Source organism: Varanus komodoensis, unplaced genomic scaffold, assembly GCF_004798865.1.
Source record: "Varanus komodoensis strain SLA01 unplaced genomic scaffold, ASM479886v1 scaffold30, whole genome shotgun sequence".
Classification (NCBI taxonomy): Eukaryota; Metazoa; Chordata; class Lepidosauria; order Squamata; family Varanidae; genus Varanus; species Varanus komodoensis.
In genome coordinates, this window is record NW_025335762.1 from 10,073,442 (window position 1) to 10,100,462 (window position 27,021).

At 45.1% G+C, this 27,021-nt stretch overlaps 1 protein-coding gene across 10 annotated transcripts in view; it reads left to right on the plus strand.

The window, feature by feature from the left end:
• Nucleotides 1-27,021, plus strand: part of CAMK2B (calcium/calmodulin dependent protein kinase II beta) — a 204,059-nt gene that overhangs the window by 135,570 nt on the left and 41,468 nt on the right. For 4 of the 10 annotated variants that reach the window (XM_044437287.1, XM_044437296.1, XM_044437289.1 and 1 more), the window contains exons 10-15: nucleotides 4,783-4,905; nucleotides 5,545-5,628; nucleotides 8,838-8,880; nucleotides 11,517-11,594; nucleotides 25,955-25,995; nucleotides 26,410-26,481. In XM_044437287.1, the coding sequence (XP_044293222.1) occupies nucleotides 4,783-4,905; nucleotides 5,545-5,628; nucleotides 8,838-8,880; nucleotides 11,517-11,594; nucleotides 25,955-25,995; nucleotides 26,410-26,481 (441 nt within the window). The remainder of the gene's footprint in view (nucleotides 1-4,782; nucleotides 4,906-5,544; nucleotides 5,629-8,837; nucleotides 8,881-11,516; nucleotides 11,595-25,954; nucleotides 25,996-26,409; nucleotides 26,482-27,021) is intronic. The other 6 variants (XM_044437288.1, XM_044437290.1, XM_044437291.1 and 3 more) reach the window with 3 other exon arrangements.

A 27,021-nucleotide genomic window follows, 5' to 3' on the forward strand; every position in this document is an offset into this window, starting at 1 on the left:
CTGGCATGTGGGTGAAGGGAGCAGAGAAGTGCAAGGATTGCTCATGTAAATTCGGATCGACCCTATATGGTTTTTCTTATTACAGGGGAACAAATGTTTAAATTGTGTAAGCACGCTTTGAGTGAGCACCTCAGTTTGGACTATGACATCTCCAGCAGTATGGCAGAATAAGCACACTTCTCTGTACGGCCATGCGACGTCAAAAAGTGGAGATATATATTAGAAAACCAGAATGTATTCTAGATTATTTCTCTTTGATAAAATCCATCCTCACTATACAGTTTGGATCCCTTTTTATATTTTGTAGCCTAAGTTGCTGTCTTCCATTAGTGAGCTCCTAAGAAGCAAAAGGACTGCCAGTCGGCCTATGTTGTATGCCTGTGGACCAATTTAGACCAATTTAGAGCGGAACAGTGCATTACCTAGGCAAACGCATATTTGCTAAGTAAATTTGGGGGTAGGGGAGGAGCATCTTCAGCAAAGGAAGAGAAGAACCCAGTTTTCTATGCAACATTTTGGAAATTCCCTGAGAAAAATACTTTGAAAGGCTTATTTGGTTTTAATGATATTTGTACTGAAACAGCATTTTTAAGGAGGGAGGTGGAGTAATTATTAATTAATAAAGTGGTTCTCAGACTTCTGAATATCTCCTTTTGCTTTGTACCATGATGCAAGATGTGCACGCACAGCTTTGCTCCTGTTATTTTTTCAAGGCACACTCATCCTCTTCCTGAACGTGTCACCCAGTTCAAATTGGTGACACGCAACAGATTTATTTATTTATTTTATTAAAACGTTTTTATGCCGCCCCATTCACCGAAGCCTCGGGGCGGCTTACAACAATAAATTAAAAATAATTATAATGTTAAATTACAAAAAATATAAACATTAAATTAAAAATACAAAAATACAATATAAAATAAGCCGCCCTGGCCAGATAAAATCCAGTAAAATTAACAGTTAAAATGCCTCTTAAATAAAAAGGTCTTTGCCTGGCGCCGAAAAACAAATAACGACGGCGCCAGGCGGACCTCTCTGGGGAGCGCATTCCACATGGCTCTCTGGCTCTCCTTGGAGCAGCCTCCCATAATTTTGCTTGAAAGCACGATTCACATTTCCCTGCACACCGTGCTTAAGAGCAAAATTGCTGCCATTTCCTTTTTTCCTTTTGACCAGTGCCACCAAATTTGAACAGTAGGTAGGGCTGCGAAAAGGAAGGGCTGCCCATGTGCCATGAGTTACCCATCTCTAATCTAGTTAGATGGATTTGTCCATCTCTGCGTCAGACTCTGTCCTGAAGATGATCACTTCTGCCGCAAAGAAATCTTTGGGTTTATTTATTTTATTTATTTATTTTTCAATTTATATCCTGCCTTTTTCCTACAAAGGGCTCAAGGCAGCTTACATTCTCCTCCTCCTCCATCTTATCCCCACAACAACAACCCTGTGAGGTAGGTTGAGCTGAGAGTCTGTGACTGGCCCAAAGTCACCGAGTTGGCTCCATGGCTGAGCGGGGACTAGAACCCGGATCGCCTGAGTCCCAGTCCCTTGCTCTTAACCACTACACCACACTGGCTTATTTATTGCATTGAATTAGAAGCTTCTAATGTGATGTGGCAAACCCCTCTACTCCAAGTGAAAGAAGGTAGGAAGAAACAGTTTCACATTTTCACATACAGCCCCTACTTGGTGTTTATAGTTTCCAGGTTGGTTGATGTATTATTACATTTTTAAACTAACAAATGATGAAAGTTCTCAAAGCAGTATACAAGTTAAAACCCTAAAGTACAGGATAGCATTTGAATAATGCCAGTAACACAGGTCATTATAAAAGCAAGATAAAGCTGGCAGCAGCATACCACAGTAAATATAAACCCAGTGTAAATAAAACTGTTCAAAAATCTAAAAACGCTTAGAACAATTCCTAAGACACCTGGAAAAACAAAGAGATCACCCTGTAAAATATGCTAGCAAATGCTGTGCAACTCACCATTCTGGCTCCCTTGCAGACATGGGACAGGGCAATTGAGATCCTGGCCTTGGAGTACCTCCTCCTCCATATACCAGAGAAGCTTGCAACCATTTGAACCTTCTTCCTCTACACTCCCTGGGGAGCTTTGCTCCACAGGTTTTCCTAGGGTGCAGATTTTGTGGGTTATCTGTCTGCACCCTCATGGCTTTGTGGGATTAGGCAGGCTTCCCTCTTTCCCTTTCCCACTTCCCATGCTAATTCCTTTGCTATCTACTCTGCGTACCTTTCCTCTTCTGCCCTTCCATCTGTCCGTCCGTCCTTCCTTTCTTCTCCTCACATTGAGCTGACTATGTTGGCAACGACAGAATGACTGCAGTCCCAGGAACTGGCATGGGGTTTGTTTGAGTTGCTAGAGTGCTTCAGCTCCTTCTGCTTCTATGGTTTAGGACAGAAGGACAACTCCCATCTTTTTTGCAGAATTCACTTTACTTAGCAATGAGTTTACAAACATAGAAACAGATTTCAAATTCTTTTGCTCCTGCTTATAAGTTTCACTGTCAAAGAGATATCCCAAAGGGAAGTGTTCAGAATGGCTTCCACTGAAATCAATGCCTTTGCTAATTTTAAAGCTCCAGCAATAGCAGCTGAACTTTAGTATTCTCTTCCATGTAATGTAATGATGGCTAATAGCGCAGCCTAGTTTCAAAAAAGGCTTGGCCAATACTTAACAAACACACTTGGGACACTCAGACTGCTATGCGGAGTATTTAAAACTTAAGCCAGATATGAAGTTTTGACATAGTGCCTCATGGCATTCTGATAAGCAAATTAGCAAAAACTGGACTAGATGGAAAAACTATTAGGTGGATCCAAAATTGGCTGCTGAATCAGACACAAAGAGTGCTCATCAATGACACCTTCTCACATTGGATGGAGGTAACTAGTGAGGTGCCACAGGGTTCAGTCCTAGCCCAGTGCTCTTCAACATCTTTATGAATGATTTGGATGAGAGTGTACAAAGAAAGATAATCAAATTTGCAGATGATACAAAACTGGGTGGAATAACAAACACCCTGGAAGACAGAATGAAGATCCAGGGCAATCTTGATAAACCTGAACACTGGGCTGAAAGAATGAGATTCAGTAAGGACAAGTACCAAGTCCTTCACCTAGGAAAGAGAAACCAAATGCATTGATACAACATGCAAGACTACTTATGAGACCACTACGAATATGGTTTGTAAGAACGTGCTGTCTGGATCAAGGCTCACCAAGGAAGCAGATGATACTGCCCCATTGAGAACAGACAAGCCAGGAATGCTATTCATGCTGCTGGAACTGATGATAACCTTCACGACTGACGTATCTCTCTCTGGATGGGGAGCCCATTGTGGAGACTACCAAATTCAAGGGACGTTGAATGGCTTGGAACAAAAGAGAGACATATAAACTACTTAGAACTCATCTCAGTGTACAAAGCTATCCAATCCCTGCAGCCAGTACTGACTGGGAACCACATACAAGTAGCTATGGACAATACAACAACACTGTTCTGCATAAACAAACAGGTAGGAACATGATCAGCTTCACTAGTTAGATTGATGATACACATTTGGAACTGGTGCATCCAGAATCAGGTATCTCTCCAAACTGTGCATGTTGCCAGAACAGACAATGCGATAGCCGACGAATTGAGCCACAAGTGGGAACTGAATGCAACTGTTCAATGTTCTTGAAATGGGACGTGCCAACCATCGACCTCTTTGCATCAGGGATGATCAAAGCATGCACAACCTACTGTGCCAGAACCATCAAGGGATGCAGTTCTCTAGGCATGCATTCCTGCTTCGATGGAAAGGGACTCTGTTATGCATCCCTGTCAATCCCCCTTATCACAAAGATGAGGGAAAACACACATCGTGCATCATGACAACTCCATGGTGGCTGAGACAACCGTGGTTCATGTTGATCCTCCAACTATTGAAACAGACATATATACACCTACCAAACATACCAAATCTGATCTTTCCAGACGACGGAAACATCCTGCACCCAGAAGTCGAAATGTTGCGGCTGATAGCCTGGCTGACCCGCTAAGAACAGACACCTTGGACCCAGGATTACAACCCATCATACAGGCAGGACTCAGTCCCAATCCAAGATGGTCCTGTGCTGCAAAGGAGGAGAAGTCTAGAACTTCTGGAATGAGCCATGCTTTCGATGCACACTCTGCACTGATACACCAGATATTACCATTTCTCCACTCCCTGCATCAGAAAGGATTGAAGCCAATCCCCATCAAAGCATATCTTTCTGTGATTTCTCACCATAAAGGGCAAGTGGGAGGTTCTGCAGCTTTTTCCCACCCATGAACAAGAAAATTCTTGAAGGGACTACACAACTTGAACCCTCCAGTTTGAACCACAGTACCCACATGGGGCCTGTCAGTGGTACCACAAGCCCTGACAAAACTGCCCTCTGAGCCACTCGCATTTGCAGAGCACCGACTCCTCTCATGGGAGACGGCACTTCTGGTTGTGATGCAACAACAATGCATCTTTTATGTGTCTTCTTAAGGCGTTTGTTTTCTAAAATGTACATACTGTTTTTGCAAAAGGTGGTAAGTAAGGTTTTTAAAATAAACTTAATAAAATGTCTAAAAGAGAGTAATCAGTTGCAAATGATATACTATTGCTACAGATGAGAGGTTTTACTTTCTTTGGAGCACACAGACCTGTTAGATGAGAGCACCCCATATCCTTTGATGTGTCCTCCAAAACAACATGTGCATAATTTCTTTTTCTCCTCAGTTTCCTTCTCCTGAGTGGGACACAGTCACCCCCGAAGCAAAAAACCTCATAAACCAGATGTTAACCATCAACCCAGCAAAGAGGATCACAGCTCACGAAGCTCTAAAACATCCTTGGGTCTGTGTAAGTATCTCTGCTGCTTCTGTCTTGTTGGTGTACAACATTTATACTCATTCGGGGTTGAATTGGAAAGAAATGCCCACGTTCCCTTATTTTACATCTGTCAGTGAGTCAAGCCTGAACTTTTACAGGACTCTGCTCCCTAGATGTAGACGCCATTTGTTTATTTGCCTCTGATTCAGAGAGGGGACTATCTGCCTCTTGAAGGTTTTTCTGCTGTCTCTTCCCAAGAGCCTCAGATCCCCCGATCAGCTTCAGGTTTCCTTCAGACAGTCTGTTCTTTTGCAGCTTTAGGCTCATGGAGCGCCAGGTCATTGTCAAAGAGGGGCAGGATTAAATGGCACAGCATCCCAATCCCTGATAGATACAATAGTCTGTCCTTCAGACAAATCCAGTGTATGTATCACAGTTATGGTTTGCATTACTGCACTGGATGGTATTAATTCTATGCAGATAATGTACAAGAACAATCTGGGTGTCCATGAGAGGTGTGTTGAGTAGAGTATCCAGTTCATGTCTCCAATTCTGCCCCCCACCTTTTCTTACGCCACTTCTCTCTCTCTTTCAATATTCATTTCTGAGGCCAGGTCACAGTGGCTAGACTTTGCCCACATTTTCCCCTCTTGTTTTATATTTTTACAGCAACGTTCAACAGTGGCCTCCATGATGCACAGACAGGAGACTGTAGAGTGTCTGAAAAAGTTCAATGCCAGAAGGAAGCTCAAGGTAAGAGATGGGCTGAAAAACTGTGGGAACAACATATGTGTCAACACTTCCAGTGCTGACTCCTTTTAGTAAGACCTGTAATTCAAGTGTTTTAGTCTCTCTACCTTAATTTCTGACCTTTTCCATGCCAAGCAAATCATCTTTTCTTGCTCAAAACCATTATCTATCACTAAATTACCCTGGACACCTCTGATCCAGCTCTTCTTCCATGTTTACGGTTGCTGATGATCTTGCTGATTTCTTCAAACTGCAGATTGACACAACCCAGTATGAATTCCAGTCAACACCTCCCTAGTTATTTTCCTCTTTTTATTTTGACCCCTATTCCATTTTGTTCCATCCTTTCCCTCCTCCTTACATTTCCAACGTTCTTGATCGTGTTACCATAACCACAGCCTTCACCTGCGGTCCTCCCAATTCTCTTCAGTATGGATTTTGCTTCTTACAAAGAGTTCATTGTTACCATTTTTAGATTTGTTGTGACTCTTCATGACTTCAAGTGCCTCCCTCTACATCACTCCATCTACCTTCCTTGGCTACTGCTGAAGCACCGCTGGTTGTTCTGTCCTTTTCTGATTTCTGTGGTGCATTGTGTCCACAATGCCACCTCTGCCTCTTGGTCATGTTTTTCCAGCCCCGCCAATCTCTGCTTCCACCGCTGATGTGCCCAGTCTATCTAGTGGTGTGTGTATGAGTGTTTATGTCTCTAAGACATTTTCTGCTGGATATCTGTCCAGTTGTAAATAGTGGTACAATCCCAACTCTGCTTTCTTCCATTTCAGCATTTCGTAAAAGTTACCTGTTACCTTTACATCAGTTGCTAAAGCTCAAGCCTGCTGCAAGCAAGCCATCTTTGATGGTCTCCCTCCTCTGCTTTTCATTATGATTGATTGCATTCCCCTTTTATATGGCCCAATCTGGGGGCAAAAAGACAGCATGTAAATATCATGGTAATTTTAAGTGTGTGCACATGCATGTGCACACATATTTGCATATGCCTTTCCTACCGCAGTAAAACACCAATCCTTTCATTAAGGCCCACTTGATACATTGCAAAATTCCTGGTTGGCAGTTCTGCTCAGAACCAAGCCTAGAACTTTTGAGAACTGCTTTAGATTTTTTTTTTATTCCTACCAAGGACTATTATACCACAGAAAAATGGAAGGCCACACACAATTTGCATTAATTGAATGGTTTTTATTTGCATTGTAAATACCATAATTAAATGCATACAGCTATTGCAACGTTTAGGAAGGAAACCTTGAAGCTTTGGCTATTCAGTTATCCACTGACTGCAAGGAATAGTGACGGTACTATCCATGGAGAGCAAGGAAGGTGAAGATGCACACCTACTTCTTGTAATAGGAAACATTTCAGCTGCGGCAGGAAGTGTGGGTGAGGGACATTTGGCTGCCAGTGCTTGGGAGATGCTCTGAATGATGCTGGAGCAGTAGTGCTGGCCTGGCTGTTCCCCTTAGCAGTTCTTCTGCAGAGTGAGGAAGCGCCTCCTGGAAATGCCCGTGAATCATATGAACTTGTGTGTGTGTGTGTGGCGGGGGCAGTATCCATGCATCTCAGCCAGAATTCCCCCATCCCTAGTTAGGAGTAACACATTCTTTCTTTATTGTATCTCTGCTGTCCTTTCTGCCTCTTTCGAGGAAGCAACAGAGCTATACATAACCCTTCTCTCCATTTTATCCTCACAATAGCAGCCCTGTGAGCCAGGTTAGCCTCAGTGGGTGGCCCAGGGGCACCCAGTGAGTTTCATGGCTGAGAGGAGACTAGAACCGAGATCTCCTGCACCCCAACCTTACACTACTCCTCGCTGGCCCTCTGCTGGTTCTTCTTTATAGAAGAAGAGTATCCTTCTTTTGCTAACCACTATGTCCGATAGTGTGTATAATGTGGACCCATGTGAGCATTTGCCACACATGGTAATCCATCATCCTCATGGATGGTTTTATGAAATATGGTGGTATGTGAGGCAGCCTCCAGTCTTTACATTGGCTCTTTGCTGCTTTTCAGCAACAAACAGAAGCTGTTTGCTACTTTTTTTTACAAAAGGACATAGAGGAGCATTATTCCTTTTCCTTTGGTCCTTTCCTGGTATTTCCCTTTCCACGTCAAAAAGTGAGCATAATTATACTGGTTGTGAAGGGAGTTGTGATGGCAGAGTGGAGTTAATCTGAGACATTTCAAGATCTGTTTCTTCCTTAAAAGTAACATGTTCTTTGTGATTGTATGCTAATAACTTAATAATATCTGACCATTGCAAATTATTTAACCTATATCCTATAGCACTGTGTTAGAAAAAGAGTTGGCATTACAGTGGAAGGCTCTGTGATGCGGCATTAGTCTTCAGTGTCTCCAGGCTTCTTGCTAACCAAACTGATTTATTTGACAAGGTGTCTTTAACCTTTAAAGGCTGAACAAGTAAGGATGGGATAAAATTACTCCATACTTGCCCTGCAGCACTGTTCTTCCTTTTGAAAAAAGGAATCATTTTGGGGAAGATGATTAATGTTAATAAATGATACACTTTTATAAATCTCCATTCCAAGCATAGTCCTAAGGGATGGATGCATGTAGACCTACAGCTCCCGTTTTTCATCTTTCCCTCTGTCCTCTCCCCTGCCAGTAAGAGTGGGAGGCATGGCAGAGGATTTCGAAATTTGTGTCTCTCACTGTCTTGGAGTAAGAGAGATGGAGAGTCTCATGGATCTTGAGGAAGCGGATCTTCACACCATCTCTCCCTGCTCCAAACTCTTCCAAGGATGGAGTTGCAATGCCTATCGCACCCATTCAGACTGAGGTTCGAGTTGCCATTTGAAAAAATACTTCTTTGCAGTTCCACATAGCTTCTGTTTTTATTGCGTGATAGGTTAAGAGCACTCATGTTTTTAGATACAGAGGAATTTAAACATGCAAACAGCAGCATGCCAGTTTAAGTTCCTCGGGGATCAGAAAGGCCTCCAAGTAGAGGCTTTTTCACCAAGGCAGGATCCTACCTTTCTAAAATTGGCCTTTTTAGAAATGGGGATACAAGATGTCGGGAATGGTTTTGAGTCATTTCAGTGTTGCATGTCCTTAATTTGCATACACATACTAGATTCTCACTCCTCCTTTCTTAAGGATCTTCTTTTGTACTTAAAATCTGTAAAAATTCCCTGTGAAAATCTCCTTAAAAAACTCTTTATTTTCTCTTTTAGGGTGCAATTCTTACCACTATGTTGGCAACAAGAAACTTTTCAGGTGAGAGCTTTGCTTTGCTTAATGAAGAGAAAAGAAAAATTCTTGCACCTCAATAGTTCCCTTTCCCCCTTTAATTAAAAGAAATACACCGCACCTGAACAGAGGCAGCCTTGAAACAGAGGCCTGGCAAGTGCAACCGTCGTCCAGGCTGCTGCACTAATATAGATGTAGTTAATTAACGTTAGCCTTGGAGTGTAACATCTGTCTCTCTCTCTCTCCTTATCCTGGTGCTCTCTGGCATTGTGATGTGAAAAGTTATATATTGGAACCAGGAGTAGAACATAAACTAATTTATTTTTGCTGACAGGATGTCAAGTCCATCTCCGCACATAAAACCAATAAGAGTGAAAATTGAGTGTGTCCTGGAATGCCCTCCTACCTGTGTTCTTTTGAGAAAACTGACTGGCTTCCTGTTGACTTTATCCTTTCCTCTTCTCCCTCCCTTCTCCTCCCCTGCTGAAGCCTTAGTAACTGAACCAGTCAAAGCAGTTTGAGCAATGCTGCATACCGAGAACCCCCAGTCTTGCAGAAATGCAGGCTTGCTATGGGGTTTCTGTCTCTCTCCTACATCCTCGATCCTCCGTACGTACTACTCAGGGTTGCCATTTAGAAAGAGAGGCAGCCCCCAACTCCATCTTCTAGGCTATGTGTCATCATATTCCACAGGAGCACCTTTATCTCCAAATTACACAACTTGACTGCAATTTAATCTTGAATATATCTGATCTGGCCCCTGCCCCAGCCTCTGCCCATTCCTTGGAGGTCTCAAATGGCATGTTTAGATAAGAAATCCACCTGTTACTGAACCTGGCCCAGTATGGTTGACAGCAACTGGCTATAGTTCTCCAGAGTTCCATGCAGGATACCTTCCTCACCCTACCTACTGGATGGAAAGCATGCCCATACCGATTCAGCTACAGCCCTCTTCATTCCTGCTACTCCATCTCTTCCTTAATTTCATTGGGACATCTTTTTCTTTTCTTTTTTTAAAAATCTTGGTAATACAATATTAAACTGGACACCTCGAGGGCACAAGCATTGCTTGTGGTGTATTAACTCTTCTGGTTGGTTTTGCCTTCAAATGCAGAGGTACAATGTGTCTCCCCCCGACCCCCATCGCATTTCCTGGTTTGGTTCATTACCATCATCGGATCAATCAGAGAGGCATTCACCTTCTAAAAGAGCAAAGCGTTCTCATCGCAGAGGAGATGAGCTGCTGTCCCTGACTAGAGAAGTGAACAAAAGCGTCTGCATTTTGAAAGAGAACAGAGGATATAAGATGGCTGAGTAGATTCCTCAAGCAAGGATCCACCCACTCACTGTTTTCCCCTCCTTACTTTCCCGCAGGGCTCCCTCTCCCTTCACTGTTCATGAGCCTGAGTAAGGCCCCATGAATTTACAGCAAACAATGACACAATCCATATTCCTCAGCTTGGAACCCCAAGTTCTGCAAACAGGAAAATGTGCACCTACCAATCCTGTGTAAAAAAAAAAACAGATTATGTAACGCCAGCAAAGATTTGATTAATTCTGGACCCAGTATTTGCACTATCTTTTTGTGGAATTTGGAATTCCTGGGAAGAAATTGGGTGTTGATAAACAAAGTGACCAGAAAGCAGTGCTATTTTAGAGATGATGAGGGGGAAAAAGGGAAAATACCCAAAGTATATTTAATGGAGGAGTGAACTTTAGCAATAAATAAATAATAAAAATAAAACATGCATACTTTTAGCTTTAGTTCTACCTTGTTGCTATCTGTGGGGATTGACTGAATTTTATCTGGGGAACCCAGTAGCTTCCAATGCCTGCCTGATCCTTACAGCTAGAAAGCAAATGATAGGTACCATGCACCTGTCTTCAGCTGTCAATTTCTCCCCCTCCCCAAGTAATTCTATGACAACTGCCAAATTTCATGAAGATTTCCACAGTCACGTAATTGCAGGGTGAACCATGTCTCTACCAAGCTCTGAGGCCTGCAAACGTGGCTTTTAAGTTTCTGTTGCTAAGTGATTCCTCAGGGAAGAACTTCATAGAATGATAATTGAGGAAGATGAAGGTTATGTTATCACAGGGTTTTAACTCTTCAGAGAATCTCCAGGAACCAACTGCAGAAGTGATGCATGGTTCACATACTTCATCTTGCGCATGATAATCTATGACTCTCAGTCAGTCCCAACAGTGAGAATTCTTCAGTGTCCCCCATACCTTATCATTCCTGCTACATTTGATGGCATGGTTTAGTTCTGATGGCATGACAGCCCCTCTGTGCTTCACTTTGGGTTATAATGCTCATTACCATTAAAAGTATCATCTAGAGGCTACAGAAGTCTTGATCCTGTAGCATACATTGTCCCACAGTCCAACAATGCAAGGGTGGGGTTTCCAGAGCAGAGAAAGGAGAATATGTCTTGCTCAAATGGAAAAGATCCATGGATTGTGTAAAAGTGAATGCACGTTTGCTGCCAGTCTCTTCATCTCAACTTTAACTCTAATCTTTTTCTGCTTCCTTTGTCTCCTTTCTTTCCCCTTCTTACTTTCCCTCTTTCTCTCTCTCTTTGTTCTTCTCTAACTCTTTCCCCATCCCTTTCCCTATTTGCTGTCCTTTATTTCTTTGTTTCCCAACCTGGTGCTAACAGTGGGCAGACAGACCACCGCTCCCGCCACAATGTCTGCAGCAGCAGCCTCCGGTGCCACCATGGGGTTGGTGGAGCAAGGTAGATGTGTCCAGAAGAGACCCTCCTCACTTCCCCTTTCTCACTTTGAAATTTGAGCGCATGACGTGTCATTCACCATGAACACCTCATCTCACCCTGTTTGAAGAGTCCAGACTTCCCCTTTTTATAACCAGGGTCTAGCTCTGAAGAATATCAGCCAGTGGAGGCAATTCCAACTTATTCCATCAAGTTGAGGTTGGAAACATACCCATAAAAAGGCCATAGGAGCATAATCAGTAAAAATTTCCATGGGATTCAGATCAACTTTGGCAAAATGGTGCAGTGATCTCAATTCAAAGCTTTACAAAGGGGAAATGTTTCAGAGCATTAACGGAAGAGGAGATGCATGATTGATGCGTGTTGATGATGCAAAAGTAGCCCTTGTTTTTTCGGTAGTCATTTTGTGGTCAGGAGTTAAGGCCCATCTTCCAAATAATAAGTACTACCTAATGCCACAAGTGTCTACTGTGGTGGGGGGTTTTCAGCACCAACAATCATCCAAATTGCTAAGCAGAGTTGCAGTGTAGAAGGGTGATTGTCTTAAAGAGAAGAAGCAGGTAGTTGGCCGTCTGCCAGTCACACTCAACTCCCGCTTTTTCTTCTCCGCACACCCTACCCCTCCCTATAAGGAGATGCAGGCTATAGGATGCTGCTGCTTTTCCTCCTGTTGGGAGATGCTCAATCACTCATCATTGCACAGGGTCCAAGTAGTGCCCAAATATAAGGGGAATGCTGGCAGAGGACTTACTACCCAGCAGCCCTGCTCTTTCCTGCCCATTTTAGCATTCTAAAGCAGTTGCTAAGAGGGCTGTCTTATGTGGCAGCCCTTTCAAAAACCAATAGTGCTGGCTTTAGGTGAGGCGGGGTATATTATGAAAGCATGCTTGTGGACTATGTGGCACCATTCTTGGTAGCAGAGCTGGATGCATCACACCCGTGAAGCTTGATATAAGCGTGTTGCATGCACTTTTTATCACCTCACCCATCAAGGAATGAGAGCTCAGTCGATAAGGCTCTGCTTCCAAACCAAGCTTTCATGTCGTGATATGAGAGGGTCAAAGTAGTCTCACATTATTTTGATCCTGTTCAGCACCAGTTCGTGAGTACCTCAAAAACTGTATCTTGTACTTTTCAGATGCTGAGTAAAATAACATGGGGAGTTGTGTCAGGCAATCCAGAAGCCACAGAGAATTGCGTATTAGGAACTGAGAAGTTGCCCTGGAAGCCTTTGAGGAAAGGTGTAGATGTAGAGAAATCCACAGCAGACAAATGAGTCTGAATTTCTAAGAATCCAACCCATAGACTCTGCAGCAAACTGAATTTTCCCACATTGCACAGATTCCGCTCTCTTCAGACAGTTTAAAAAATCTGTAATTTTATGCAAATTTGGTGGTAGAAAACGCAACAAAAATATTGCCCAGAGGATAACTTTTTCCCACATAGCTTACAATGTGAAAATACATTTTCCAGAGATGTTTGCATATCTTGGAGTATGCATATTTAGGGAGTGTGGATTTGCACAAGTGAATTTGCAAATTTGTGCAAATACCTCCGTTAACATTTGTGCAAAACGCAAATTCTTCAGAGAGCAGACAATGGATCAACAGCACCTGAGGATTCATGAATCATAGATGGAATGAATATTGCAGCATTCCTACATAGGCAGAGATCCCCAAGGTGATGTCTTTTGTTGATGGTTTGGCTGCCTGCCAGTTTATCAGTGCAGGAGTGGGAAATGACTGCCATAGCTAGTTACATGGGAGGATTTAGTAGGGGGTAGGTAGGTGTCATGACAGGGATGGAGACTGAGTGGTTTGGTCTGGGAAGAATCTCGCCCCATACCCTGAAGTTGTTAGTAAAGATTAAAACCGCAGCAAGCTCAAATTGGTTTTGGGCATGTTAATACACACAGTATAGTTGCTTTGTATTCTAGCAGTGAAAAAAGTATAATGCGGATAATTAATTGTCAGGAATGAAGCACCGGCTAGATTGATTTACTCCAATTGGTCACAGGAGCACGTTTTGGTTTGTGGGTTCTTTCACAGGCGTAGGAAAATTGCTTTCAGTATTTTTTAGGGATTTCAGAATATATCATGCTTTGCTACCTGGCCATTTACATTGGTTGAGAATATCTGCATTCAAAATGCAGTAGTCACCATTTCTTTAAAGTACTTCTTAAGTCATTATTTGACTTGTCACTACTCGCTGAACACTGGCGGGAAGAAGTTAGGTATTTTCCTCTCTAGAATGACTGCGTTCTTGTACTTAGTAGAAGGAATTCTTTTACTAACGGTACTGTGCACTTGTCTTTGTGAGCCAAGGTATAAAGATAAAGCCTTGGCTTTCTCTTGGCCTCTGTTTGTGCATCAGTAAGAGAGCCATAGTTATTCCCTATTGAGATCAAGCAGGACTCCAGCAAGGGTATTGTTCCCTTTTCAACAGATAAGAAGTGTTACTGGCAACCTCAGCAGATCAAGCATATCGATTATTTATGTTATTAATATGAAAAATATGCAAAGCAGTCATTTTCTTTCTTATGCCAATTTGTGCCATCCTGCTTTCCCTTACAAGTAAGATGTTTTAGTGCTTGTAATAAGCTCAATTAGGCTTGGGGAGCGTGATTCTGATATCTATTCAAGAAAGTAGAGTTCTGATATTGTTATGCTTATTTTTAATACAGTGAATCTGACCTCACTGAGATCTGCAGGGAAGTTCTCATTGCTTAATGATGAGTGAGTGTATTCACATGGGTTTGTGCATTATTATAACGTTGTTCTTCATGGTCTCTGTGCGTCAAACATACGTGCTTTTCTGCAGAGCACACAGCCTACATGGGAAAGAAACCTCCAGAGCAAAGCGTCATGGAGTGGGCAGGGGCCCCTCTCCCCCCTTCTGGAAGTCCAGATAAAGGGTGGGGGTTCTCAGCCACCCCCCCAGTTCCTTTCCAGTTGCACTCGCATCGCCACTGGAACCTTCCACTTAACTCCCGTTGTCTTTTGCTCTTTCTCTTTTGGCTCCTTACTTCTCATTAGAAAAATCTTTAAAAAATTCCTCTAATTTCTATTTTGTCCTACCTTAATAGGAGATCCCCCGCCGTTCCTCTGGGCCAGTCTCTCTCACCCTGCAAGGGAGAAGGAAACGACTGTTTTCTCCTTCTCTCTCTCTCTCTCTCTCTCTCTCTCTCTCTCCCTCTCCGTCATGCCTCTACCCACCGGACGGCCAGCCCCGCGTTCTGCCACTGCAGCTCCTGCGCCGATTGCCTCCCTGCTGCCGGTGGCTGTTTCTGCTGCCACCTCTGCCTTGGCAAGGGACCTGCTGTGCAGACCCACCTGCACCGCCAGGCCTTTAAAAAGCAAACTCACTGGCAGTGGGCAGACTGTCTTGAATTCACCCTCTGGCAGCACACTTTGAGAGCCACTGAATCTCCGGAGGCAGAGGAGCCTCCCTCTGCTGAGGAAGCCACAAGTCCACCAAAGCGCAGAAGGAGGAGGGCCGCCGCATCCACCACAGCTCCCCTCGCACAGCCATTCGGAGACTGCCGGCCAAGTGCAGGCAGCGCCGGGCCACCAAGCGCGCCACAGCTCCCAGCTCCTCGCCACCTGTCTGACCGTGCACGCCAGACCTGGGCGTTCCCTCGGAGGCAGTGGAGCCACTTCTGCCGCCAGACTGCCCCCTCCCCAGTGTGCGCCAGATCACTGGACAGCAGACCCTCACCTCCTCAGCGGTTGTCCACACGTGAGTCGTTGCCCATGCCACCTGCCTCACCGACCCGATTCCTCTCCCACTCGCTGATGCCGACCACGGCTTGAGGCCCAGTCACTGCAGGACCATGGGGGTCTCCCTGCGCCTCCTTCCCCAGCTGGGATGGCTCCTCGTCATGGTCCCTGGTGTCCACGTACTCAACAGACCCGTCAGAATCCAGGAACCCTCCCGCAGTGCAGAGGAGAGCTCCATGCTGATAGTACCACTGGAGTAGGAGGACTGTGCCTCCTCCACCAACTGAGGCCACCCCAGACCACTGGCTTCACACCAGCACCTCAACTGCCTCGAGACCCTGGTCAGGCCCTCCTTCCCTCAGCATTGGAGCCAATGCTGACAGCACCCACTGCCGCCCCATGCCAAGCTCCCATGCTTGCACCTTGCATGCGAACTTCCTTGGCGTTGAGACCACATGATTGTCCCTGACATCGAAGAGGATCAGTGCCACCCAATGAGACGGCATACAGAGGCCCACCGTGCCAGCGAGGCCACTTCTGCGCACCATGCATGCCTGCGCATATGAGACCAGCTTTCCAATTAGAGTCCTCCCCTCACTGTCAGGAGGGCCACTGCCAACTCACCAAGAATTTCAGCTCAATCCATACTTCCTGAAGGTCCCACAACGGAGACGACCAGCACTGCTGCTCCTGCAGTCCTCCACAGCATTGCTAGCCTTGCTCCTCCACTACTCTAGGGCCCACGCGACGTTTCAGGTCCCCATTCAGGGAGTCATGTCCCTCTGCTTGGCCCAGTCACAGTCCCCGGACTCCCCTCCCTGCTCTCCAGACTCGCAGGCCCCAAAGCAGGACCTGTCCATGTCACCTAGTGGGGGAGAGAGCTTTGCCGATATGGTTCTTCACAGAGTAGATGACCTTGGCCTACTGGCCTCACACCCGGCAGAATCCGAGGCTGACCCCGTCTCTGGGGACTTGTCCTTGGCCCACTCCACACCTGTGTGTATTAATCTCTCGCTGGTCCTACTCCTTATGGCTCAGCAGACCTGGAAGGCTCTCACTTCGACATTGTCTCCCTTATGTGAAGTTGAGTCCACTCACAAATTGGCGGACAAACCGCTGTCCTCCTTCCATCAGCACCCCAAGCCCAACTCTGTTATAGTGGAATCCATGCAAGGGACCTCTCTCAGGGACCAGTCCACACCAGTGGAGAAAGAGGGCAACAGCCTTTATGGCCTGGGTAAGAGGGGGTACGTGGGCTCCTTCCTGGGCATTCGTGTCTCCAACAACGAGGCCGCCATGACGAGTTCCCAACTTTTTCTCTGGGAGAAAATGGGAGCCATGGCAGAGCATCTTCCTGATTATCTCTGTGATGGCGCCTGCTTGCCTCACTCTGAGGCAGAGAACCTGTCCACATTTCAGATGGAGGCCGCCAGGCACCATGCAGACTGCAATGGCAAGGTCATGGCGGCTGTGGCTATCCGCTGCCATGCCTGGCTCAGAGCTGCAAGTCTTTCCCCAGAGACACAGGCTTGCATGGAAGACCTGCCCTTCGATGGAGAGGGCCTCTTCAATGCGTGCACTGATGAGAGCATGGGCTCTCCATAAAATGCATACCACAGCTAAGCGCATGGGGTTCACGTACGAGGTGCCACAGTGCAGAAGGCAAGGGACTCCCTCCAGCTCTAGCCGCCACTCACTTTCTGGCTCCTCCTGGCCCAGACCATCAGACCCCCACCCCAAAAAGCCACGATGCCCAGCCACACCAGGGACCCCCATCCAAGGATGCCAGGCATAGGCACTGCAGCTCACGTCCAGGCAGCCCCAGCCTACTCGCCCCTTCCTCCCCTCATAACTTCACTCACCACCTGGCTTGGCTTCTGCCAGGCTGGGAGGACGTCACCTCAGACTCATGGGTCCTGGCCATAATCCAGCAAGGGTACATAATAGAATTTGACACCTTACCTCCCTTAAGCCGCAGTAAGACCATGCCGCCCTCACCAACGCTGATGGCAGAAGTCCAGGCCTTGCTCTCCAAGGGAGCCATAGAATGCCTCTCTACAGACCTGGAAAGGGGGTTCTACTCCCGGGATTTCACTGTACCCAAGCATGATGGAAGCCTCAGGCCAATTCTGGATCTCTGGGACATCAATATTATGCCCAAGAGGTTCAGGATGGTCACAATGTAGGGCATCCTCCCCATCCTCAGACCGGGGGACTGGTTTGCCTCCATCAACCTGAGGGACGCCTATTTTCACATAACAATCTCTCAAGACTGCAGGCATTTCCTCTGCTTCCAGATTGGCCAGGAGACCTTCCAATGTTCTGTCATTCCCTCTGGGCTGGCTACCATTCCCCAGCTCTTCACCAAGTGCATGGCAATGGTCTGTGCCCACCTTAGGTACCAGGACATCCAAGTCTTTCCCTACCTGGATGACTGGCTGCTGGCAGCCCCCTCCAGGGAGGACCTCCGGCAAGGACTCCACATCACATATCGACCCCTCCGATCGCCTCTTCTTGTGCTACGAGGGCCAAAGGACAGGAGAGCTGGTCTCCACCCCGAGACCCTCCAAGTGGGTGGCCAGCACCATCTTCCTGGCCTACAAGGTGGCAAAGCTGGAGCTCCCAGCACGCCTGCGTGTGCATTCCAGGGGAGCCTAAGCTGCGTCCACTGCCCTGCTATCCAGCATCCTGCTGCATGAGATCTGCGGAGCTGCTGCGTGGTCCATCTGTCAACCTTCATCCAGCACTACTGGTTTGATGTCCATGCCAGACAAGACTGCGTGTTTGGCAGGGTGGTCCCCTCTGCAATGCTCCAGTGGCGACAGCCCCTCCTCTGTGAACGGTGAGCTTGCTAGTTGCCCACATGTGTTGAATGCACAGAGACCACAAAGAAGAAAGGCAGGTTGCTTACCTGCAACTGCCGTTCCTCCAGTGGTCATCTGTGCATTCACACAACCCACCCACTGCCCCACTGGCTGTTGTCAGCCTAGCGTGTTCCACATTCCCACCAGGTGCTGTCATCTCTCTCTCTCCTCTCCAGTGTGCTCAACACCCTCTCACACACGGGCTGTTGCGGTCTTCAGGAAACTGAGGGAGTGGGCAGGGCCTCTCCCTTTATCAAGACTCCCAGAAGGGGTGGAAGGGCCCCCCACCCACTTCATGACACTGAGCTCTGGAAGCTATTTTCCGATCTAGGCCTTGCACTCCACGGCAAAGCCCGTATGTGTGAATGCACAGGTGACCACTCGAAGAATGGCAGTTACAGGAAAGCAACCTGCCTTTTTATTTAGCCTTCTTTGGGTATGGGTCTGCAGCTCAAGAATAGACCCAATACCTGGCTTTGGACACCTTAATATACCTTAGTCACCCATGTGTAAAATAGTAATAATAGCAAGCTGTAAGTGGATGGATGAAATAATCACATCAAAATTAAAAATGTGACATGCCTTATAGCTTGGGAGTAGTAAGAGAAGAGTTGATGCAACTCAGCTTGCTGGGAAACCACCAAGACTCACTGGCCCCAGAACAAGGGTGGAACAACAGGAACATGCCTCTTCCATATCTGATCAACACAGACAATTCTTGGGGCATGCGGACAAGGGTCCCTTGGATGCTTCTTTCATGCCAAGGTTCCTTCTCAGTGAATGTCGGCTCTTTGCTCGTCTCAGCCATTGCCCTGTCTGCGCCCCAGCTTGGCCTGCAGGTGGAATGTGGTCGATGGCGCATGCGTTTTGTGAACTCGGCTGCATGCTTCAGGGCATCGTCCAGTCACATGTCTCCACAGAAGGTGGGTGAGGGCTTCTGCTTACGTCTGTGCTGATGTTGGCACTGCATGTGGGAAAGGTGAGCTGCATGGTGGCGGTGGTGGTGTGACCAGTCCGAACTGATCCCGCCAGTATCACTGGCATGCTGGAAACTCTTGTTAAGTGCTCGGTGCGAAACTCTACAAAAACCCAAGAAGCTCATGAACAATAATAGCAGTGCATCATCTTCTCACCATAACACTGTGATGACTGTATATTTGAAAGCCGCTCCAGAATTCTGAGTAAAACATTTTGCCCATGAAACACACGTAAATAGTGTAGGAGGGATGAATTGGCTGTTAAAAGGTTAAAAGAGCTAATTCTGTCAAGCTAAGCTATAAAGTAGCAAAGCAGTTGATGTGAGATAGTATAAAATTCAAATAAAATACAGCTTATCAGGAACACGTTCCAACTGGAGGCAAGGCTGCACAATAAGACATATGGCAACAGAATTCTGGCTTTTTGCCTGGAAGTAGCGCTTCTCTAACTCTCTATGTACATTTTCTCTTTATAGCATTTTGTACAGTCTTCTGGTAGATTGTGTTTTATTAAGTACAGGTGATTTAATTTGAGGACACTCAATTTATCATTTATCATTTACCAGTGCTAAAACTACTTTCAGGCAGTGGTCAAATACTCATACTTCCCTGGGATTAAGCCCTGTTGAACTTAATAGGGCTTACTTCTGAGTAGTCATATCAAGGCGTGCTATCTCATTATAGTGAGTCTTTGCATTCAAATGGAATGGGATGAAGGATGGGTAGAAGAACAACATCCAGGCATACATTGCAAACAAAAGAACTGCACTGGATCAGAGCAAAGACCTGTCTTACTCAGCATCCTCAGAGTGACTAACCAAGTGCCTTTAGGAAGCTTGAAAAACAGGCCATGAGTAGAAAAAAACAGGCCATTTTTCTGCTCATCTTCTCCATTGGACTGGAACTTGCCCCTCCTTCCAAGTGGACCAAGACCAAGACAATGATCTTCTCACTAAAAACTTGGTTAAGTTAATGCAAAACAAGCTGGCTTAAATGTACAAATGAAATGTATTATAGGAGCATAGAAAAAGCATAGAATATTTGCTTTTAAGGAAGTGTGAACTATTGCTAAGAAATTGATTTCAAACTGAATATTCCTTCTCCCATCTCTATTCAGATTATCTGCATAATCTCTATGTGATTCACAAGAAAATCAAAATAAATTAGAATATACATTAAAATTAATAAAATTAAAACTTTCATATAAAATATGAGTACACTGAAATCAACCAGCAACAATACAACATTTTAGTTACAAACAGATTTGACTATTACAGTCACTCAGGGAAGGTCTGGGTGAAGAAATCGGTCTTTAATTAGAGCTTCAACCATGATATTATTGGTGCCCTTTGAATTAATTTGAGATCATTCCAAAAATTGCATGTTACCACAGATACAGTCAGTAAGTTAACAGCCTACTGGTTGTGGTACAATCTGCAAACCATCCCTGATCATCTTAATGCTGACACAGCTTTATTTTGGGGAAGGCGATCTTCCAGGTAACCCAGTCAGGTCCGTATGTGCCCAGGAAGACCGTGGGCTTGGCTTGGGGCCTAAGGCCATTTTTTATTCCTTGTAAAGAGCCCTGAACTGATTCCTCAGCAAGGAGTCTCCTCTTAGCATAGGGTTTTGACTTGCAGCTCATTTTTCAGATACACATACGCCCCGTCTGTGAATTTAACCATTCCAATTCTGCAAGTGCATGTAGCTGCCATTCAGATTACACTGTGCACTTGGCAATGAGGGCGATCCTTCCTACTCCTGATGCCATGCTTTCAGTTGCAATCCATTACAGAGGGCCACTGCCAGCTATTAGGTCTAGCTTGCTTCTGTAGGAGATAAAATGCCTTTAGGATGCCAGAGAAGTGAATGGCCCCTGTTGAGAACCGAGGTTCCTCCTTCCAACCATCACCAGCAACAGACTGGTTTCCTTGCTAAGTTTCTTGATTGCTTCCAAGTACAAATCACCCAGAACAGATCTTTCAGCCTTCACAGAGTGGTCTGTTGGACCCAATCTGGTGTTTACTACCAAGAACTCTCTTTATGAACATGCCTTGGCCCCATCCCCTTGGGAGGGACTCTCTGAAGGCAAGCACGTCTCCTCTTCACACACATTTGGGCCTCCCATCTTTGCTGAAGTCTCATCACAGGACTGATAGCTGGGGTGAGGAGTGGGCTGGCCTGTGACTGAGAATTCCTCAGCCTCAAACCCCTGCCCCCAAACTGGCTGTACCTCTTGGCCATTCCCAGGGACTGCCTGGCTCAGGAAAGCACTTGGCCTCCTCTTGCATTTCAGACTCTTGACCTCTCCCATTTCCCCCTATCTCACTAAAATATATTTCACTTTCTGATTCTGAATCCTCATCTGGAATGCAGCCAGCAGTCCATGAGAATGATTTCCCAAGACCCGCAGCTTTCTTGTTCCCTACATCTGTTCGTGTATCTTTCCTCATCTGTGCAATGATTACTGCACAATGATTCCCTTCCACATGGCTTCAAGGTGGCTGTTGTTAGTGTCAAGCAACGCCACTCTCCTGGCTCAATTCCCAACGCAACAGACTGCAGCACGGCGCTGCTTCAGCAATTACTGTAGCCCGTTCTAGGATCAGAACTGTTGCATGTATTCTCTTCAGTGGGAACTAAAAGATCCCATCCAGACTTTCCACTGTCAGGTGCAATCCTAGAGCTTTGATTATCCTTGAACGAACAAACATTTGCAGGTTATCAAGGTCCCTTTTGAGATGTCCAATGAAAAACCACCCATAGCTTTTCACTGACAGAAAAGGTCAGAGACTGAAGAACAAAGTGGTGTTCTGGGTAGCATCATTAGGAAGTAATAAACCACAAGCTGTATTTTTAATACAGATTTATTTGTTTGTTTGTTTGTTTGTTTTGGTATAGTGAAGCCATTGCTATAGGTAGGTCCACTGTAGCCATAGATATATTAGGTAAGAGAAAACCACTGTTAGTTCACCTTAGCTACTTGTTAATACGATATGCAGAACTAATCCATCTTGTTTGTATGGAAGCCTGCAACTTCAGAACCTGCCAAATCCTGAGAAACACGTCTCCCCCACAGAGATTCTGGTTAAGCAATTGCAACGCAGTGGTGCCTTCTACCACTTCCTGTGATGTTACATAACTAACTAACAATATAGCTAATACATTGCCAGTTCTGTTAGTGATGCTCTCATAGAGAGTTTGCACAATTTATTCGTGTTCTTACAGTTGCAAAAATTGCCTTGGTGTGACATTTCAGTTATGTTGCCACAACTGGCACAAGCAATTAGTGGTGTAGCAGAGTTAATGGAGAGTCTGTTGGGAGATTTTGGTTGAAGCAGCGGTGGGCATGTCTGGGTCTACCACACTATAACTTATAATCACTGGCTATGTTAGCTGGGGCTGAGAGTAATTGTGGCACAACTCATCTGGAAGGCTGCAAGCTGCCCACTCTTGGATTAAAGGGATAAGGAAATGGGTAGCTGGTGGTTTTAAACAGGTTGGCTGGTTTGCACTTGGGGACCATTGATAAGATTCGGTAGTAAAATTCTAAGTAGTATCTATTCATAACATTTATTTATCAATTTCTGTTTGTGGGCCTCATTTAAACTACTTTAACCATTTAACCAAATGCTCCCAGAAAGGCCTATGCCATATTCGGATAAGCAAAACTAAAAGAAATCCTAGAAAATTACTAGGGAGTGGGCCCAGTCCTTGCATATGGTGTCAAGAAGTTATCACATTCTGTTCAGGGTTTATAAAAGTTGCCCTGAAAAATTCCTAATCTCACATTGCTTTCTGACCTATATAGTCTCTGGCAATCTTCCGTAACTCAATGCTCTCCAGATATAGTGGACTACAGCTCCCATCAGCCCCAGCCAGAAATGCTGGGAGTGGCAGTCCGAAGCATCTAGAGGGCACTGGATTGAGGAAGGCTGGTCTATGGGATGTTGGCTATACCAAGATAAATTGAGCAATTCATAGGCTGTATGGGAAGACCAAACCTGTGGAATGTGTACCGTTCTGGATGAAGGTTAAATGACCTGAAAAGAGACTGAAAACACGAGATACTTTAATTACAAGACCACTGCGTCACTCATTATGGAAAACGAAGTCAGGTTGCCTCACCGAGTCTCTCTCCTGACTGCAGCAACCCCATGGGCTCCATCCTTCCATTGGTGTGGTGCTTGTATGGACCATTTCCTTCCCTGTGCGTCTGAGCAAAGTCCTCTGTAGTGCTGCTTCTGTGGTGCTGGTGCTGCTGCTTCACTTCCCTTGGTGTCAGATGGGGGCCTCTGCCCCAGAGGCCCTGCTCTCTGTCTCAACACTTCTTTTTTTTCCCTTTTCTTCTCTCTTTCTCCCCATCCCTCTTCCAATCCTTCTTCTCACCTGCCTGTCTTTCTCGCCTTTCCTCTTCTGTAAATTTCTGTAAGGTAAGCAAACTTTTTGTTGGGTTCCGCCCATTAATAATACCGACCTATGGTGGTGATTGGATTTGATGTGGGACAAAGGTGTTTTATGAGATACAAGGTCCAGAAATAGATGGAGTTTTGTCCTGCGGATGGTAGTACTTATATCAGTGTCTCTTCACAGAGCCTTCATACTAGATCTGACAACAGACTGTAACTTTTCGAATGCATACTAGCTGCAGCTTGTAGGCATAACACTACAAGCACTGCCTTTTTCCTTCCAGACACAGCATTACCTATAATTCAGCTGTCGTTCTCCTTCCTGAAGGCCTCTCACCGCTTTCTCGGTTCCCCACAATTCCATTAGCCACATCAAGATGATGGACACCCATATTTCAGTTCATCTCAGCCCTGACCCTTCTGACACTTGCTATCAGCACTTTCCAAATCCCTCTCAGCCTTGCCACCCATTTCATTTCTGCTCCTCCAGCTTCTCTTCCATGTCACTCTTGGGTCTCTCCTCAGCCAAATAACAACCAAAAAGCAACAGCTAAACAAACCACGCTGAAGTAATGCAATTATCAAGGAATCCCTAATATCGCACTGAATTGTATAGTCTCCTACACCATCCTAACCATACACAGATGATACTGTAATATCTAATTGTCCATTATTCAAAATTGCCAGTATCTCATGGGTCATTTGGATAAATGAGATTGTATTGTACTGTTGCCTTGCTTCTGTAATGTCAGTTTCTGGTTAGGGAGAAAGGCTCACATTGGTTTAGCACAAATGGGAAGATGAGGAAAAGAGGATGAGAGAAAGTACAGGTAGGTATAGTCATAAGCTTAAAAATGAGAGTATAATGTTGTGTGGTTTTCCCTAATCTAGTGCCTTCCAGACAATATCTGACAACAATTCCCATTATCTACTGTCAGCACACTTTACATGGGGTTATCCTTGAAGTGTGTCCAGCAGCTTTCATTGGGGTAAAGGGCTGCTAACTGGTATATGGCATTGGGAACACATTACACTTGTTTTGAGAGACCAACACTGGTTGCCAGTTGCTTTCCGGGCTCATTTCAAAGTGTTGGTTTTAATTTTTGAATTAAATTTTAAATGGCTTAACACCTGACTGTATGTCTTGCTCTAAACTTGGCCAGTCGTTAAGTCCTGCAGGAAAGGTCCTATTGGGAGTACTGTTGCCTGCAGAGCCCTGTTTGTTAGGCACACATGCAAGGGCCATCAATTATGGAATGTGTGCCCAAAAAGACTCCATCCCCCACTGTTATGGCTATTAGCCGATAAGATGATGTGAGCGGAGCCGGCTGGAGTCAGGGGTCAGACTAGATGGCCCGGGAGGCCCCTTCTGACTCACTCTGTTTCTATGTTTCTAAATGCTGCAAATAAATAAATAGCCTAATACCTCTGGAGAGCAGTAAATTGGGGAAAGCTGGTGTAGTGAAATAGAGTGGCTTCACAGAGCTGACAGATTGGAAATCTTGCTACAAAGAGACAATTTTAGAAAATAGGCAGTGAGCTTTTAAGCCTCATCTTGAGGATGAAGTATCTGTTCGGAGACAGGCTGCCTGTTGATGCCCATGCATCTTTCAAAGATGTATGGAATTTCCTAGTGCGAAAGGAGAAAGGATTGCTGGTGGTGATTCTTAAGGACACCTAGTACTTGTCATGGAAGATTGGAACTCTCATACTGGATGGAGAAAGAGTTTCATGAGGCTGTTCAAGGGTCTAGCGTCTCATTGCAGAGTTACCTCTACAGATTTCAGTGACCTTGGAACTGTATGTATCTAGTTTTGAGAAAAATCAGATGACCAGTAGCATGGAGAGAGATACTGTGGCCGAGAATGAATAAAGTAATCCGTGCATGTTCTCTTCCTCAAGCTAAGTTGATGGTCTGAGGGAAAGTTTTGAGTCTGCCCATAAAAGGATACTGACCCACTTTATTCAGAACATTCATTTGTCCAGTTGAACACTGTGTCCTGCAGAGGCTGCTTTCTCTTGTGCTTGTACATAGTTTGGAAAACCAAGATGTGCCCCAGCCAATGTGAGTTTGAAAAATAACAAGGACTGGAGTATTGTGAAGTGAAACCTCTGCGGTCCTGCTATTGACCTGCCTACATTTGGGAGACTGCCGATTTCCAGCACTTTGCCATCCATACCTCTGCTTTTGGCTTAGAGAGATGCTGGGGCTTTGCCCACACACATACGGCTTGGGATTTAGCATTGTTCTCAACTCTCCTTTTAGCAGTTTAATGAGGAAACGGCATCAATGCAGCTTGTGTGATCCTTGTTTGGCTATTCGGGCAGCTCAGAATATGTCTCAGGACACTGAAGGAGTTGCCGCTAAAATCTCTTCTTTCCCTCCCTATGCAGCAGCTAAAAGTTTACTGAACAAGAAAGCTGATGGAGTGAAGGTAAGAATCCTTCAAGGGCCTTTTCCTATCAGTCCACATGGGGGAACAGTAAGAGAAAGTTAGGACTCATGCTCATTAACAGTAGATGCAATTCTATTTACACACTTCTCCTCGGTCAAAATCCATAACCCAGAGCTATTAAACAACTCAGTTTATGGAATGCTGAAATTTCACAAGAACTGTTCTGTTTTGCTTTATGCCGCAGTTTTGCATACTTGCTGAAAAAGGCCTTTTGAAAGGTGGTGGTGATCTTTCTCTACCAGAATCTAATTTGTATATGATTACCATATGGGTTTATACACTGCTTCTTATGTGGTTTGAGTAGTCTGAATTTTGATTGTTTGTGTGGATAATGTTTTCTCTTGGCTTCCCTTTCCAAGGCTTTTCTCTTGTATGTGTGTTTCTCTCCTGCAGCCTCAATCAAACAGCACCAAAGGCAGTGCAGGGGTTACCAGTCCGAAAGGGACCCTTCCTCCAGCCGCACTGGTATGGTTCTTTTCTTGCTTTTAATACAACAGTTGTGATAAAAGATTTTGAGAACACTGATTTAACTGTCGTTTGCTAATGTGGTTCCTACTTAAGGTTTGCAGTAGAGCTGTATGGAATTTAGGCTGACCTCTGCGTTGTATCTTCTGCCTCCAACATGATCTGTTCCCTGTGATTCTATTCATTGCTTTGGGAACTCTTTCAACAATAAAGTGTTGGGAGGGATCTCCCATGTCCTTACAATAGATTCTTCATATAGATCAAAATTACTGCACCATTGGAACTCTGACGCTAGTGCAGTTGATCTTGTCAACTCTAGAACCCAGCTTGACATTAAATATTTCTAAGTGGCAGCAGTATAATCTGTTCCCTGGGAGCAAACCTCTGCTAAAGGATTCTCCATGATTACTGTAATCTCCCCAGTTCTCAAAATGTAGCAATGCATTGTACTGGGATAAGCAAATTCTATCTGCCATTTCATAACCTGCACAGATCCTGGCATACAAAAATAAATAAGGGTAAAGGAGTCTTATCACTCCT